The sequence below is a fragment of the Oscarella lobularis genome, chromosome 11, assembly GCF_947507565.1.
Source record: "Oscarella lobularis chromosome 11, ooOscLobu1.1, whole genome shotgun sequence".
NCBI classification, from domain to species: domain Eukaryota; kingdom Metazoa; phylum Porifera; class Homoscleromorpha; order Homosclerophorida; family Oscarellidae; genus Oscarella; species Oscarella lobularis.
The window spans coordinates 2721307-2739625 of NC_089185.1; the positions used below are offsets into that span (position 1 = coordinate 2721307).

General features: G+C 46.1%; 1 protein-coding gene and 1 long non-coding RNA gene across 4 annotated transcripts; one reads left to right on the plus strand and one right to left on the minus strand.

Moving 5' to 3' along the window:
* Positions 1-409: 409 nt before the first annotated feature.
* LOC136192878 (TPR and ankyrin repeat-containing protein 1-like) lies at positions 410-9749 on the minus strand. Its single transcript, XM_065981627.1, has 6 exons — positions 9619-9749; positions 9055-9311; positions 8440-8992; positions 4636-8387; positions 3979-4575; positions 410-3925 (listed from the first exon to the last, which is right to left on the minus strand). The coding sequence occupies exons 2-6, from the start codon at positions 9307-9309 to the stop codon at positions 704-706; spliced, it is 8379 nt and encodes a 2792-aa protein (XP_065837699.1). The 5' UTR covers positions 9310-9311; positions 9619-9749; the 3' UTR covers positions 410-703.
* Positions 9750-15403: 5654 nt separating this feature from the next.
* On the plus strand, positions 15404-17260 carry LOC136192890 (uncharacterized). Of its 3 annotated transcripts, none has more exons than XR_010671254.1 (4): positions 15405-15846; positions 15903-16293; positions 16433-17062; positions 17116-17260. It is a non-coding gene; the product is annotated as an uncharacterized lncRNA (long non-coding RNA). The 3 variants fall into 3 exon arrangements; XR_010671255.1 differs by having other exon boundaries at positions 15407-15846; positions 16433-16907; positions 16973-17260; XR_010671253.1 differs by having other exon boundaries at positions 15404-15846; positions 16433-17260.
* The last annotated feature ends 1059 nt before the right edge of the window (positions 17261-18319 follow it).

Below are 18319 nucleotides of genomic sequence, written 5' to 3' on the forward strand. Positions count from 1 at the left end.
GACGCACTGTCACGTGACTAGGCTACCTTGTAAAGATCACGCATCTCGTAAAAGGCCATCGCTACGCGCCGTGCAGAAGGTTATTGAGCAAACGTACGTGTTTTCGAAGTCGAAATACTCTACCTCTGCTATTTGTGCGGTCGCTCGAGCCACGGACTCCTTTTTTGCGTGCTTAGTGTTGCGTATAGGGGTCTCAGCCGCTGAGAAAAGCCGCTGAGATGTCATTGAGCCGCAAGGAAATCGTCGGAAGTCAGCGCAGGAGAAGGGGGCCCCCAGTGGGGGCTTCATACAGAGGGGACCTCCTTCCACGGATAGGCGCAGCATTTGCCAAGTTGCGATATAGTAAGTTATGCTCCACTTCTACGAGTTTTTCAACCTAAATCTATCCTGATTAATCACGGGTGCCGCCTTTCAATTCCATGCCACTATACAGTCAGATTATGATAGCAATACAGTAATCCTCTTCCGCTTCAGCAGAGCAAACTCGGATCGACGATTCCATGAGATGGTGCAGGAAGTCATACATCAACGTATCCGGCACAAAAAGTGCTTCAATCCAGCTGGGAGAAAATATATCTATACGGGTATAGTGAACGCATACGCTTTCACGATATATCCAAGACCATTGTGTTACAGCTAATATGGTAATAATATGGTAATACAAATACAAATTATAATAATGATAAAATGTAGGAGAACAGCTTTACTTTCTAAATATTTTCTTCTTCTTGGTGCGTCCTGTTTTTGTCAAACTGACGTCGTTTGTTTTTCCGACTAAAATTTCGTCCTGAAAGAAAAGAATTTCATCGTCGTCATATAATTTCAACTCTGGTGGCTTGACAGTGGCTTCGTCAGCGTCGCGGTAGCTAACACCAACGGAGTCTTCTTCGAGCTTAGTTTTCAAGCTCTGAAACTTCATTCTCAAATGGGCAAGTTCTCTCTCCAAATACTCTGTTCCTCTTTTCCACTCACAATTCTCCTCGTGCTTCAGTATTCCTTTTTTCACATTCTCCACGTGCTCTCTAAGTTCATCGGCGTCTAATTCTAGAATATGTTTCCCAGAAATTTCCTTGGAAAAAGTAAGGAATTCTAGGGACGTCTTTTCGAAAAACCCTTTTTCCTTCCTATACTTGGTGAATGCCGCCATTGTTAGTTCATGAGAATATGAACTAATGTGCTCATCCCTTGTCGCGTCATCTTCGCTCTTGAAAATCACATTGCATACACGGCAACCGAAGAAATCGACGTGCACCTCGAAGGTGCGATTAGAACGTTCGGCAGCGCTATTTCTCCACGTTTTAAAGCTTCTCTGTAGCAGGCGACGCGATACGCGCGATATAAACTGCTCTGCATCTGCTTCAAAAAGATTTTCAGTATTAATGTCATCCTCAGGATCTTGGGGATGGCCTCGTTGGTTTCTCGCAACAGCTGATTGAAGAGGAGGAGAGGAAACGGGCTCGTTGGTAAGCACAGCTACCTCAGCGGGAGTGAAGTCAAACTTTCGGTCATCAGATTTTGTTACTCGCACTAATTCGTCGTCTCTGCCACGCAAAAGTTTACACAAAACTTGACAGGTAACCAGGCGGCAATCCTCTTCTGCTTCAACAGAGCAAATTTCAATCAGCGCTTGCCTGAGATGCGCCGAAAGCCCTAAATTAAGATACGGGTAAACAAAATTAAAGCATTGCTTCAATTCGGTTTTCTTCTGAGGAAATCCGATGGTTTTGAGACTGTTATAGTACAGAACTATACACAGAACAAGAGTCCTTTCTGCGCCGCCACTAATTAGGCACTGCGGTCTTGTTAGAGAGAACGTTAGGATGTTAAACGTTTCCTTCTCCTTTCCTAGGACAACGTCGATAACGTACTCCAGCAGCTCTCGAACGTCTCCTAGATCGTGAACGTTTAGACTGCGAATTGCTTGAAGATGATAGTCAGGTTCACTTCGAGTGACACAATCCCAAAATCTAGTTGTTTCAACGTAGCGCCGTGGTATAAATATTTCTAGATCTCGAACCGGCTGGAGATAGAGCAGAGATAAAAGGCAATAGTATGAACACATCTCTAAGATGTTATTGGTCTCAGTAAGAGTAGGGGGAGCGTGGCGTAGAACGAATCCTTTTTTGAAAGAAGGAGTGAAAAAGTCATAAAGAAGAATCTTGATCGACCTTATAATGTGACTGGAGTACTCCATCTTTGCTTTACTCCAGGCATTGCTTATATCGTCCAGATAAGAAAGAAAGGTGGTATACCGGTAATAGCTTCTACTTCTCAGCTCATAGAACCAGGGACGATAATAAGCCTTAGCGTTAAAGAACATGTCACCCTCGACCTTCGCTCTTTCCTCTTTTAACAGATCGCAAAATTGTTTTGCCTTAGCCTTTCCGTCAACAATCCTAAAGAGATTCCAGAACGCCTGCACTAGATTAATATTTCCCACGCGTCTGTGTCCGAGCTCCTGCCATCGCGTTTCAATTAGACCAACCAGATGATTTGCAACAGTTGGCTCCTTTCGCAGTTTCAAAACTCCTTGATAGCATGCTTCGTTTAGGGGGTACAGACAGCATTGCCGAGGCCCCGGACATACGATTTCCCACAAATATCGTAATGGCTCGATGCGCCGAATCGCCTTTAGTGTTATGACATCAGCTACTAAATGCTTACACCTCTGCAAGTTGCTGCAAACGGAAGAAACAGAAAATTCAAGCTTCGTGGATAAAATTATCTTCTCCATTTGCGTAGACCAATACTCCTTTGGAAAGGGTCCGTGAAAATTAACGCAGCCAATATCACGTCTTGGGCAATAATACGTCTCAGCAAAAAATTGGCACACTTTGCCGCGTCCTTCCAAGCAATCCATAAGATATCTTCGTGACATCGCAATCAACTCACAAATTATGGAAAAAATGTGACGGCTCAATAGCGACCTAACGGCCTCTTTTTCGAAACAAACCTCGTGCTGAAATTCCTCGATAGTACCTCGGTAAGTTGAAATTCGCATAAAACGACAGCGCGTTTTGGGATATATAGCGTATTCAACTTCGTTAATTACGCAGAACCCATAATACCGAGCGCAATGATTGTTCACCTGACGAACGTCTTCAGGCGCTCTCATAGTGGAGATGGCTTTACAGAGTTTGATAGCCGTTTCAACAGTCTGCGTAACAGTTCTTAGGTCTTGGTTCGAAGCCACAGGTGATTTAGCTAGTCGAGCAGCAGTCGCTTCGATCTCGCCACACCAGCAGAAGGATCTCGTGAAAAAATCTCTTGCTTTCATAGCTAAACGACTATAACTTTCAATGTCATCTTTTCGCAATTTCGCTTCTTTCAAACAGCAGCAACCGAGTCCTAGAAAGTCTCGTTTCTCCTCGTAGCATCGTCTCGCTTTCTCCAAATACTCTAAGCACTCTTCTTTGCCAAGGGTTTCCCAGTTGACTTCAACGTGACCTAGATAGCAATTTCCGTCGAAGACGCTACCTCCTCCCTTGTCCGCAATCTCTAAATATCTTCCCTGCTCCGTGTACAGTTTTCTAACTTCATCCATGCGATTAGCTCTAATCATTGCTCTAACAAATTCCTCAATTTGTCCGGTGTCTTTGAAAAATTTCTCTTTCATTTCAAACGTCGAAAAGCGGTCAACGACTTTTCTCATTTCATCAAATTCCGATTTGCTAAAGTAATGTTTTGCTGCTTTAATGAGTAGCCTGTCTACTGAAAGCGACGTAGGAGCCTTCACGCGGTCCTTTAACTCGGGCTGTTTTTCTATAAGCGTATTATAGCGCTGTACCAAATTAGCGACTTCCTCGTAGCGTCCGTGAGCATAGAGCGAGATACAAGGCGTTTCGTAGTCGTCACCTTTTTCCCAGCACCGAAGAGCATCATCAAGTCGTCTCTTTGCAAAAAATAGTCTCGCGGCATCGAGAGGCTGCACGATGCAAATGCCAATAATAAGTGATTAAAATTAATTTGGTGGCTTACCATTTCGTTTTTTTCAAAAACGGTCGCTGCCATTATTTTCTCACCGCATCTTGCAAGGCACAGAGCGGCGGAGTCCAGCTTCCTAGCCTGTACGTAATAAAGCGCTGCTTCGCGGAGTTTCTCCTTTTCATTTCGCGTGTTTTCCATGGCTTCCTTGACGCAGATTTTACCAAGGCAGAGATAGAATTTCTCTTCGATCCCGGCTCGATCGAAGCATGTCGCAGCAGGGCGAAAGAGTCTATGTTTTAGAAAATAGCGAGCTCTCCTTTCCCACTCTTTGGGTGTAGACGTAGCAAAAAGCTGTGAATTTTCAGATTCGTTTTTTCGAGCCAACACGTCACTGCTACTAACGACTTCAATTAAATCTAGCGACCGAAAGTATTCCATGATGGGCCTCCGCTTGTTCTCGTCACTGTCGTAGAACCAGAGATTGCACCGAGCGCGAGTGACGGCGGTGTACAAGTGCTTTAGCTCTGATTCTATGTACTTGTGCTTGGACGAATCGAATTTTAGAGGCCTGCAATCCGACATCCCTTTGAAATAATCTGGGTGTTCATCTCGGAGAAACGAGTAGATAATTTGCCAAGAAGCATCAGCCTATAAGAAATTAACGGCAAGCTAAACAATGAGCTTAGACGTATTCATGCACACATATACCTTTGAGTCAGTAAAAAAGTTGAAGAGCAAAACGTCGTCGAACTCGAGACCCTTAGCGTCAAAAATTGTCATAGATATGGCACACTTCAATTCTTCCGGAAGTTTCTTCAGGGCTTCTTCAGACCTGACTAAGATTACTTGATGAGCTCCAAATTCTAGAGCGTTTGTTTTTCGCCTATTGCCCATTAGCACAAGGGCAAGAAATTCCGTGAGAGTCTCGCTTTCTGTACTGACTAAATACGACGGCTTAGGCCCAGGAAAAAGACCTCTATCCTTTGGAAGAATATCAAACGAATCTTTAAAATACGTCTCCATGAGGTCTACGACACTCGAGGCAACTTTCAGTATTCCAGAATGAGATCGGTAATTTTGCTCAAGATGCGAAACTTTGGGAACTTTAATTTTCAAGTGAGGATTGGCTTCCTTTCTTTCAAAAAACATCGTTTGCATATCCTTGAAGCGAAAGGACACGCCACGCATTATAGACTGGGCTGTATCACCAGTGAGGAAAACTCCGTTTTGATTTTGACAGCAACTCAGTAAAAGAGCAATTTCAGCCTGGGTGAAGTCTTGCGTTTCGTCCACAAACAACTGGTTGATGATCCAGCCCAAATCAGACACGTCTACCGAGTTGAGTCGATGATACAAATTGAATACTAAATCGCATTCGTCGTAAGCTCGCATCTGCTTCTTCAACCTGCGATACTGCAAAAAGATCTGGTAGACCTGATCGCGACTTCCTTCAAAATTAGGAGCTCGTTTTCGACCAATATTTTCATAGTCCTCCTTCTTTAAGTACCCTTTACCGTTCGCACTGTTCATTGCCTCCACCGAGCCTTCGATGAACGACTTGATCTCGGTCCACACGAGGGCAGGATCGTACGAACAGTCAGGAAACTCTCTTTTCAGCTGTGGCCATAACCTATTCTCGAACAGAGCAAAGGTGATCTCCATTCGAACGTTGCCCTTTGATTTGGATAAAGTCTCCGTAGCTCGATCTACGGATTTAACAAGATGGCTAGATACGTCAGCAACCTCTTTCTCCTCCTCGTCTCCCGAATCGTCCCTGTCCGATAAATCGCTATCCCAGTCGTCGTCGTCGAGCAATTCTAGCAATCCGTCGTTGTCTCCCCAAGTGCTAATTCTGCACAGCATTGCTCCTTTCTCGTTTCGTGGGAAGAAGGGCTCGGACGGCAGAGAGGCGTCGAGTAGTAGAAGAACTTGACGCATGGTGAGAAAGCAAGGAAATTGCAAATCGTTGAACTCCTGCAATTTAAACGGCAATTGCTTCGACTCATATTCCCTATGTTTGGTGAAGGATTGAGCGTGGCTCAGACCGAGAAAGCATCTTCTCATTCGATCACATAGAAAGCCGTTCTTTGTAATGAATACCTGCTTGAGATGATGAAGAATTTCGTTGGAACGTCTTGCTAGAGGAGGAACAAATTCTTCATCAGACTCCAGTAGAAACCGCACTTTGCAAGCGGAAGGCTTTGGAGAAACCTGAGGTGGCTCACTGGCCGAGTCTTTCTGAGGGCCCGTGTAAATTTCCTCTGGATTTCTATCTTTCAGCGGTGGTAAAATGTCCTCGGGCCATTCCTTTATGCGTGCGAGCTTCTCATCCTCAGCAGAAGATTTGATAAGCCTGTGATCAACTACAACGCTGCGCCCCTCTTCTTCTGGTTTGACCTTAGCAGTTCTTTGAATGCTCTGGTAGTAGGGAGAATCGACTGTTGCTTTCATCCAATACAGTTCAAAACACCTCCACATTTTGTAAAGACAGCAGGTTGTTTTTCCCGTTCCACTGCGACCCAAAAGCAATGTCGACGTTTCTTCCTTCGAATTTATTATTTCGAATTCGTCCGGGTTTATGTCAAATGGAAAATCGACTTCTTCCTCCCTGGTAGAAGACAAATTCAACATTTCATTTGTCAGAGGATAGAATTTCACTATATTATATTCTTTGAGTCGAGGATTCGCAGGCGGAATGCACTTTAGCGCTTGCTCGTCATCTTCCGAGGAGCTTATCAGTTTTGAAAAATACAAAGGTCTGTCTTGAGGCAAAGCCTCCGTGGCGTCTTCTTTGAGATAGTTTTTGCCCTCTAAGATCGTAATGTTCACAGCCGACTCACCCTTTTCATACGACTTCAAGATTTCTTTCACTTTCAAATTGAGTTTGTCGTGATCGAGAAGCACGTGCCACACGCGAATTATCTGCGAGTAGACGTGCTTCTGCTCGCCTGGGAGACTGAGTCGTGGCGAGAAAGCGCAATTGACGTCCCAGATTAGTCGCACTGCTCCGGTGACGTTCGTTTCATAGAGCATTATGCCCCCTTGAACGCCTTGAATGGGACGACAGAGTTTCGGACGAAACTCCCCATTTGCGAGCATATGCAGTTTTGAGACGACCTGATCGACGACGTGCCGATCACTTTTGGGTTTCTTGAGGAATTTCCACACGTCCATAGTGCATCTCACCTCCCACGGCGTCTTTAGAGGAGAATAGGTTTTTGGTAATAAAGGAGTGCGCACTTTTTCTATCTCGGACGTCTCTGGAACGTCAACCTCATCCTCTTGAACTGAATCTGGGACTGGAGTAGTAGAGTTTGTTATATCAACAGGAGCATTCGTAGTCGAACTCTGTCGTCTCACCTCCTTGGAAATCAGCTGAGCGTCCTTTGACTTTTTCAAAAGTTGTTGAGTGTAGTCTTTTTGTGGGAGCGCGGATATTGCCTTTTGCAGCTCCTCCCTGATGTCTACTTGCTGCATGTTAATCCTATGAGGTTTCCCTCTTTGTTGCGTTCTGGAACTTTCTTGCTCCTCTGGGACTCTTTCAGAATCGCTCTCTTTTTCGCCTTCGGACTCTTCACTGCTGCTGCCGCTACTCGCTGTTTCTTTATTGGCTGCGGCAGCAGACTCAGAAACAGATACCGAATTCGAAGCTTTAGGCTTCAAAGTCTTTTTCTTCTTGCTCTGTTGCTTCTTCTTTTTGAGTTTCTTCTTCTTCTTTGCCGCTGATTTTGCTGCCGATGTATGAGGCTTCTTTACGTCCGGTGGCCGCTCAACCTTTAAGGTTGCATCTGATTTTGTTGCCGTTGGATGCGTTCTCTTTATGTCCGGACGCTCAACCTTTGGGGCAGCGGCTGTGCGCCTTTGAGTTTGAGGATGTACCGGAGCCACATCGGGACGGGTACGCTGATGAGCTTGATAACGGCTGCGAGTAGGAGTATCACCATAATAGGTGCTTGGAGAATAAGAAGCTCCAGGTGAATAATAATAACTTTCGGCAGTACCTAGCGTTGGGGCATAAGTGAAAGGTTCGTAGGGAGGTTGGTATGCAGGTTGGTAGGCGGGTGATCCATGTGAATAAAGAGGCTCGTCCATGGCATAAGTTTGAGCGAAATAAGGCGAGGTGGAGTAAGAGTGCGATGGAATAGACGATGCACTAGGATAGTGCATAGATTGGACGTTTGAAGAAAGAAATTCTTGCGCTTTGTGTAGTACCTGAACACGCCAGTCATCTGGATACCAGTCCTTGCTGTAAAGCCATTCGATAGCGGAAATCCCTTCCTTATTGGGTTCATCTGGTCTGTATCCCTTTAAAAGCAATTTGACCATCACCGTTTCTCGCGTTTTGGAGAAAGTGTAGTCATTCATGCAGATCAGATGAAGGGGCGAATAGCCGTTTCTGCTCACAGGCAGCTCCCCTTTCACTTGCTTCAAAATGTAATCGAGGAGACGCGTGCTTCCATCTAAATCAAGTCACTCTGTCTTATTTATCAAAAAATTCAAAGATCGCCTTACCGTCTTCCAATGTCCAAAGAGTTACCGCGTTTAGGACACAGTCGTCCTCCGGCAAACAGAGACATTGACTAAGGGCTCCCATACGCAGTAGCTCAACCGCAGCGCTTTGTTTACCAAATTCTTTTGCAACGACAAGTGGCAACTTGCCTCCTCTGCAAGGAGCGTTTGGATTAAAATTGATCTGCTGCAGAAACTCAAAAAACGGGCCAAGAGAATCATCGTCTTTCTCTTTAGCAATGACGTCATCAACTGGAACAAGATCCAATATGAGACTCTTGTAATCTTGACAAGAAGACGATTTGACGATAGTGCACAGCTTTTTCCAAGAGCGTCGAGCAATAAGCTGACGAAACGGCGTCACCAGAGCCTTCTCGCCCTTTTTCACAGCTGGATCATCTTCTGAAGATCGTCGAGCATCGTTAATGACTCCAAGTAAACATAGAATGATGTTCTCATCTGGTAAGCTTGATCTACTCAGACCTTCACAGAATGCCTGAATAGACTCGGGAAACTTCCGCAACAGGGCGTAAGCGCGGCCTCTTCGATGATAACTCTAAACAATTAGCATCCATATTTCAGAAATTTCAAGAGGAGTGTTAGTGTACTTCCAAATACCTTTACAAACGATGCATCTAGCTTAATTGCTTTATCAGCATCGTCCAAGGCCTTCTTTGCATTTTCTTCAATCGATTCTCCTTCGTCTGCCAAACGCAAGTAGGCCATCGCCCTGTTGCTGAATACCTTGTGCTGATCCGAAGCGTTGCGAGAAAGCGCTTTAGTGTAATGTCCTATGGCCTCTCTATATTTGCACTCTTGAAAACATTGGTTTCCTGCGTTCTTTTCTGCGTCTCCTTCGTTAAAAGACATCATTTCTAAAAATAGAAAGGACCTCGTGACCACCTCCCTTACTCAGCCAGGTACTGTGAGTAAATAGCCTTGGAACGCTTTAGCAGAGTGCAATGTGAGGAAAATATTGAGTGCTCGTAGCTGTAAGCAGATCGATAGTTTAGACGATCCCGGAAAATTTATTAGTTTTCTCAATTTTAGCACTTTTCGCCTTAATTTTAGTACTGTCTGTAGGTAGATAAAATTCTAAATTTTTACTGAACCAAATGACTCCTTTAGGAGTGCATTAGTACACCAAAGGAAATCGAGTGGCGGTACGACGCCACAGTCTACCTTCTCGTGCGTCAAGACGCTGAGGTCGGAGATATGGCGTGGTCGACAAGTGATCGAGGCAGTCGAGGCTGCAAGAACTGGCTTCCCTGGAGCCAAAGGCAGAGATTCCGCAGAGATTCTGTAAAGATAGCGTACGCTAGCCGCAAGCTTGTGAGTTCTCGTTTCACCCGTTTCACCGGAGACTAAGGCTTTCCTAACGCATTCCCTATTGTTGACGCACGTTACTGGCAAAAGAGGAAGTCTTTTACATGTCCACCATCCAAAAAGCTACGAGTTGCCAGTAGACAAGCTTCTGGATGTCTCCACCCTTCAAAGTTCTCACGTCGCGTCCCGATGTGAGGTATTATGTAGCCTTAGCATACCGTTTTGCCTAAGTATGCCTGAAACAGATCCTTTTTACACGCACAGTTCCCATCTAAAGAATTCGACGTATAAGTAAGACTCGTTTTTCATATGGAGAGTTTTTATTTGCAAGCAGCAGCGACAACAACAGCAACAACAATAACAACAATAACTACAACAACAACAACAACAACAACAACAACAACAACAACAACAACAACAGCAACAACAGCAGCTAAAATCAAAAACAAAAGAACAACACAGAAGACACTGTTGCACAAACTCTTCATCTCTCAGCCGTGAGTCTGAGGTCAGTCTTCATGATATCCCACGTCAGCACTACGTCTCTTTCTGAAATCTCAATTCAACGAAGTCGATGATGTACTTCTCTGGCGGGTCATTACGGTAAATATCTACGTAGACTCCCTTCCATGGTTTCAGCGCCTTGGAGTATTGATGGGTAGCAAGTACATTAATGTTAGAGACGGTTTTTAGGATTCCAACTGCTTTAGCCCCACCGCCAAATTTTACCTGCACTGTATGCAGGGGAGAATAGTAGTTTACCGGCCACGTACTCTTATACGTAGTAATAGTTGGATTTAATATTTGTTTATTGAGTCCTTCAGACGCCCACGTATACGTCGGCGAATTTGACTGATCGGCAATTTCATAACCGACGGCAAATTCGTCGTCGGTCACGGTGACGGAGAGATCCATGTCCGTATTCGGAGACACGGGATTTCGATGGGCAATCGTTGCTGTTACAACGTATTGATCGGAGTTCATCAAAACGTCAGGCTCCACTAGGGTTATCCTCATCAATCGACTGTAGGTCGTGTTGCCTGTACCAAAAGAAATCGACGCGCCAGCGGAAAGACTTTCGTATAAGCGAATTCTTTTGCCATATCTCTCGTTCTTGACGTCCTGGCGACTTATTAGCATGTAGACGCTGCTGTCGTCTTTCATTTCTTGCATAATACCATCTCCGGGCGGACCTGGAGGTCCTGGACGTCCAGAAGCTCCGTCTTTTCCGTCTCTTCCATCTGCACCGGTAGGGCAAAGATCATTAGGTTTGCTCTGAGTCTGAGCGTTGCAAGACACTGCAACTACGGCTAGGATAGCCAAATAAGCGAAACCGTGATGTGTCATTGCGTCCGGCGCGGCGGAGTGATTTATGAAACTGGGTAGCTCACTCGTGTATATATGGAGCTGCAAAACCGGATATCGAGAACAACGTCCTTGTGATTTGAACTTTCAAAACTTTCTCTATAGTCGATTGCGTCGACGTCCGTGTACATGATCTTCCTGCAAGACAATACACGTACTGTGTCAACATCATCCTTGTGTTTTGAATTTCTCGAATGAACTTCTTTGATCTTTCCACAAGACAAGCAGTCTATTGTTCTAACTTCCGCAAAGTTGTTTGAACTGTCAATCGGTACCAGCAAATGAAGGGTAAAGAAGATTTTCTTTTTCTTGAGCACTTGAAAGTCGTCAAGTTGAACTCTGCTCTCTCCCTGATGGCCGGAAGGTCCTTGCTTTCCGGGAGCACAAGGGATTCCAAAACAATAGGTACGTAGCCGTGGGCTTATCGCGAGACACCGCGGTGTCTTGAGAGAGTGACAATTAAGAACGCAGCTACTGTACAACGGTTAGATACGTCGTCGCGTTGCTCGAATCTAGGTATCTCGTGTCCGGATTGATCGATACATCTCAGCTTAGTTACATCTCAGCTTAGCAGGAGGCCGTTCAAAAAGCGGCGCAGAGTCTGAAAAAGGCAGTGCCGCGGCCAGGAGGAGGGGGAGCCAGGGGAGCCTCGATCCGAGGGGAGGAGAGAGCCAGAAGGGCATGTAGCTCTCTGTACGCCGTAAGCCGCTATTGCGGCGCGTTTTTGTATGTCCGCCATCTGAAAAGGCTCCGAGTTGGCAGATAGTTTATAGCTTCTGGATATCCCCACCCTTCAACTTATAAGTTCTCGCGTCTCGTCTAGTTTTGATGAATCGGTGGCATACCGTTTCACCACAGGGTTTCGCAACGTTTGTCATATAGAGAGTTTTTATTTCCAAGTAGAGCGGCAACAAAAAACAACAACAACAAGAAACAGAACAAAAACAGAAACAGAAACAAACGAACGCACTGTTGCACAAAGCATCGTCTCTGAGCACTAAGTGAGTCTAGTAGGTCTCTTTCTCAAGTATCAATGCAATGAAGTCGATGATGTACTTCTCCGCCGGGTCGTTACGATAAACATCAACGTAGACTCCTTTCGATGGTTTCAACGTCTTAGAATATTGATGGGAAGCAAGCGTATTCACGTTAGAGACGGTTTTCAAAATTCCAAATGCTTTAGCCCCACCGCCAAATTTTACCTGCACCGTATGCAGGGGAGAATAGTAGTTTACCGGCCACGTACTCTTATACGCAGTAATAGTTGGATTTAATATTTGTTTATTGAGTCCTTCAGACGCCCACGTATATGTCGGCGAATTCGACTGATCGGCAATTTCATAGCCGACGGCAGATTGGTCGTCGGTCACGGTGATGGAGAGATCCATGTCCGTACTCGGAGACACGGGATTTCGATGGGCAATCGTTGCTGTTACAACGTACTGATCGGCGTTGTCCAGAACGTCAGGTTCCACTAGGGTTATCCTCATCAATCGACTGTAGGTCGTGCTGCCTGCATCAAAAGAAATCGACGTGCCAGCGGAAAGACTTTCATACAAGCGGACTCTATTGCTAGATTTCTCGTTCTTGACGTCCTGACGAGTTATCAGCATGTAGATGCTGCTGTTTCCCGTTTTTCGTTGCACAAAACCCTTTCCGGGGGGACCTGGAGGTCCTGGAGGTCCTGGCTGTCCGTCTCGTCCGTCTCTCCCATCTCGACCGGCACGGCAAATATCAGTAGGTTCACTTTGACCGTTGCCAGACACGGCCAGAGCTCTGGCTACGGCTAGGATCGCCAAATAAACAAAAACGTGATGCGTCATTGCGTCCGGCGGCGGAGAGTGGTTTATGAAACTGACTAGTTGATGTGTGTATCTAGATATATATAGAGCAAAACAGGATATGGACAACGTCCTTGTGATTTGAACTTCTGAAACTTTCTGCGATGATCTTCCTGCAAGACAATACTGTGCCAACGTCATCCTTGTGCTCGGATTTTCTCGAATGAACTTCTTGAACTTTCCACAAGACAAGCAGTCTATTTTGCTAACTTCCGCAGTGTTACTTTGAGCAAATGAAGGGTAAAGGACGATTCGTCTTTTTCTTGAGCACCTGAAGGTCCTCAAGTTGAACTCTGCGTTTACCTAGATGACCAGAAGGCTCTTGCTTTCTGGGAGCACCAAGGGTTCCAAAACAATAGGAGGCCGTAGCCGTGGGCTTATAATTATCGCGAACACCGCAGCGGTTGAGAGATAGACCCGGACACCGGAAGTGGCCCACGGCCCGCAGAGGGGAGGGGAGGGGAGGGGAGGAGAAATTGGAAGTGCCGGTGTAATCACGGATCGTGGTGTAATTGCGGCCTGATGGTCTGCGCCTCCAAGTCGACTCGGCAGCGCCAGGAGCAAGCTATATTTGCGTCGAGAGATAATTAAACGGCACTACGGCTGCAATTTGTAAGATGCTTCGATCATCCTGTCAGAGTTCAGAGTCGAAATAGCCTTGTGCCGGACCTTCAGCTACTAGGTAGTAGGTTCGCGAGGCATGCAGGTCCATCAGGCTCTTTCTGGATGGACCACGCCTTTGGCACCTTGTGTGTGCTGCCATCTCACGGACAGCTAGGGGCAATGGAGAATAGCGATCTCAATAGAGAGTTTTTCTTTGCAAGCAGCAGTAGCAGAAACAACAACAACAGCAACAATAACAACAAAAACAAATCAACACAAACAACAACGAAAAAGACAAAGACAAAAATAAAAGCGAAACAAAAACGAAAAACAACACACTGCCACACAAAGCTTCGTCTCTCAGCAGTAAGTCTGAGGTCAGTCTGCAGGATCACGTCACTAGGTCTCTTTCTCAAGTCTCACTTCAATTAAGTCAATGATGAATCGTTCTGCCGCGTGATTGCGGTAGATATCTACATAAACTCCATTGGCTGGTTTCAACACTTTCGAATATTGATGGGGAGCAACTCTATTTACGCCAGAGACGGTTTTTCCTATTCCAAATGCACCAACACCACCGCCAAATTTCACTTGCACTGTATGTAGAGGAGAATAGTTGTTTTGCTCATCACTCTGAAACGTAGTAGTAGATGGATTTAAAATCTGTTCACTGAGCCCTTCAGACGCCCACATATATGTCGGCGAATTCGCCTGATCAGCAATTTCATAGCCTACGGTAGAGCTGTTGTCGGACACGGCGATGGTGAGATCCATGTCCGTAGTCACAGACACGGGATTTCGATGGGACACCGTCGCGGTAACAACGTATCTAGCGGAGTCCTTCAGAACGTTAGGCTCCACTAAGGTTACCCTCATCAATCGATTGTAGGTCGTGCTGCCTGCGTCAAAAGAAATCGACGAACCAGCTGAAAGACTTTCATACAAGCGAATTCTATTGCTATAGCTTATGTTCTTGACGTCATCGGGAGTTATCAGCAAGTGGAAGCTGCTGTCTCCTTTTTGTTTTCCCAGCAGAAAGGGGGATCCTGGAGGTCCAGGCAGTCCATCTCGTCCGTCTCTCCCATCTCGACCCGGCGGCCCAGCAGCACAGCCATTCGGCGGGATCTGTGTCTGAGCTGACACAGTGGCTAGGATTGCCAAGCAACCAATAACTGTCGCGCAAACGGGATGATTCATTGCGTCCAGCGGAGTGATGCTTGAAACTGATTCAGATAGTAGCTCATATACGTGCATATATAGGAGTGCAGCAGGAAGTTGATTACATCATACAATTTTCGTTAGCTTCCTCGTGGTTTGAACTTTCTGCGGGAGAAGGCCGCTTATCTTTCTGAACTTTATGCAAAACAGAAATTTCTACGTAAGCAACGAACAAAGGACAGCTTGTCTTCTAGGACTCTGAGGTTACAACAACCAAAGCAGGAGACTCGTAGATGAAAGCTAGAATAGTAACGCCAACACTTGTTAGTCAAAATTCAGACAGGAAAGACATGTGAATTGAGTGTTTAAAATGAACAGAGGCAAAATCACGCTTGGAGAAATGGGCTACTATATATGTAGGTCCGGGCCGGGGTCGAGACAGAGGTCAAAATGCGTAGGTGTTTCTTATACTCCTCTCCGCGTAAGCAACGTAGAAACAGGCCATAACAAACAACAAGATTAGGAAGCTAACAGGGAAGTGGTTCAAACCATATAACGTGTTATCGATATTATCGGTAATAAACAAACCACAAGGCTATAGCTATAGGAATGTCGAACAGCTAGAGATCCACTCCTCAGCGTTTAGCTTAGTTCTATTCATCGGACGCGCTTATAACTAGGCGACCATATGCTTTTAGGTTGTTTGGATACCGAATGATCACTTCTGTGCTGCATAGCCACGTCAAGGTGAGACAGACCGTACGAGCCGGACTTCTAGCTAGGAGCTCCAACCATATAGCGCCCCACGTCGATATCCCCTCAGAGAGTAATTGGCATATGTACTCATTAGTACTGCGCAGAGAACGTATGCAGAGGATTCATTGTAAAAAGAAGCGTAGCCTAATAAATAAATAAATGCCCTTCTCGCCTCCACTAAATGTGCTAATTGATCAATCGATTATCAGAGCTTCATGACGAGCAAACTCTTGTACATAGTCGCTGGCCAGCCCTCCCCCTCCGTTAATAACATGTCTACGGGGATAACGTTCTAAAAATCGCACAACTGCGCGAGATCGTCCCAAGCCAAGGTCGTCGCTCTTCCCGCGAGCTTTCAGAAGTGAGAACAAAGTCTAACTAACAATGGCTACTTAATCTCTGCTGGCACCACCATAGATGCTGGAGATGGCACAGAGCCTGGCACGCGAGCCTAGGGAGGGCACAGCAACTCTGGGGCACAGAAGAATAGGCCGGAAAAAGACAGCGCACGCTAGACGTCAATAAACGGAGTCTTGTGACTCGGTCTTACGAAACTACACTCGCAAAAACTGCGCTTTGCTCGCGTAATCGGCCCAGTGCTCTCCCGTCCGACCGTCTCCGAGCTTCCCGAGCTTATAGCAAAGTCTCGAAGAATGTCGCTTCGAAAAGACAAGCTCGACGACGCCTACAGATCGTACGACGACGCGCTGAACGCCTCAGGCGGCGGCGGCACTGCGACCGAACGGTCCGAAACGCGAAAAAAGACCAAGCAGGAGAACAAGAGCGTAAAGTCTCTCTTTTTCAACTGGTACGCGATCACTCCGTAGTGGAGCTCTGAGATACCGAAACTGCTATCCGCTTATCACATGATGATGAGTGATGGATGACTCGGCCTCAAATTATCACAAATTAATTAATGAATCAATAACGTTAATTAGTTATTTTAGTTCCGCTACGCCGACGGCATCGACATTCTTCTCATCATCGTCGGCATCGTCGCACCCGTGGCAACGGGAATGGCCCTCCCCAGCATCTCGCTCGTCTTTGGCGATCTCTTGGATGGCTTCGTCTGCTTCGCGAGGCTATTTCTGGATGGACCACGCCTTTGGCACCTTGTGTTGTGCTGCCATCTCACGGACAGTGAGTGTCGTTGGGAGTCTTTGCCCAGTGTATTCTGATTGACGACGTTTGCTGAGAGATGTTGTTGGGTCCGAATGATGTTTTACGGGGCCTGACTAGCGGCTGTCGGTGCGCAAATCTACGCAGCCGGACCCGTCTTCTACTACTACCGTCTTCTACGGGACTAAATTGAAAACCCGAGACTCAGCCAAATCTTAACGTTGTGGATATCCACGGGGAGGAGTAGGAAACGCCCACACAGTGTGACGTCTTCCTTGACTCCTAGTAGTGAGTAGATACCTAGTGAGTAGATACCCGATTTAGACGTTTTCCTGAGGGTGATTTGGCCCGCTTATTTCAAACTTTAGATTGACGTTTCCTTCCTGTTTTTGATTCTGACTAACACGGCACGAACAGCGTGTACTGTCATCTGCCTCACGATCGTCATTAGATTTTACGTAAGCAATGAACAATAGACTGCTTGTCTTCAGGGATTCTAAGATTTGCATAGCGGCAGGATGTTCAAACCACAAGGAAGGTAACGTGGCTCCGATGCTTCCTGCCACACTCCTACGCGTATCTATCTATACACACACGTACGTATAAGAGCTACTACTTGATTTAGCTTCACAAATCACTTCGCTGCATCCAATGAATCGTTGTCACGTTTGCGCGACAGAACTTCTAGGTTGCTTGGCCTTTCTGACGGCTGTTTTTGGTCAAATAACACAGATACACCCGATCCCAGAGAATGGTCCCTGCTGTGCTGCGCTGCCAGGTCGAGATGGGAGACACGGACGAGATGGACCTCCAGGGCCTCCAGGTCTCCCCGCAGTTCAAGGACCTCCCGGTTCTCTCGGAAATGGACTTCCAGGACCTCCAGGTCCCCCCGGAGAGGGACCTCCAGGACCTCCAGGTCACCCCGGAGAGGGACTCTCGGGACCTCAAAGTTCCCCCGGTTATAGCGACGTCTACATGCTGATAACTCCTGATGACATCAGGAACAAGAGATATAGCAATAGAATTCGCTTGTATGAACCTCTTTCAGCTGGTGCGTCAATTTCTTTTGATGTAGGCAACAAGACCTACAATCGTTTGCTAAGAGTAACCTTAGCGGAGCCTAACGTTCTGAGTAACACCGATCAATTCGTTTTCTCAGCGACGATTTCCCATCGAAATCCCGTTTCTGTGGATACGGACATGGATCTCATCATCGCCGTGTCTGACGGTCACAATGCTGTAGGTTATGTCACTGCCGATGAGAAAAATTCGCCGAGTATACTGTACGCAACTGAAGGACCCAGCCGTCAGACATTTTATCATTCTATCCATGCGTTTAAAGTAGAGGACTTTAAGTATTCTCCCCTACATCCAGTGCAAGTAAACTTTGGCGGTAACCTTGAGACATTTGGATCCAGTAGGACAAACTGTCTCTGACGTGAATAGAGTTGCTGCTTATCAATATCACTATTCTAAGACGTTGAAACCAGCCGAGGGAGTTTACTTGGATCTTCACCGCGGAAACAAGGATGAGCAGTTCATCATCGACTTCATTGAAGTGACACTTAGGAAAAAGTGACTTAGTAGGATCATGCCCTGACTAGCCCTCAGACTTCGGCCTTTTTGATTTTGCTGTTGTTGTTATTGTGTTGTCTGCTGGTGCTGCTGCTGCAAGTGGAATTCTGCTGCAATATTATAAAGAAATATTATAAGAT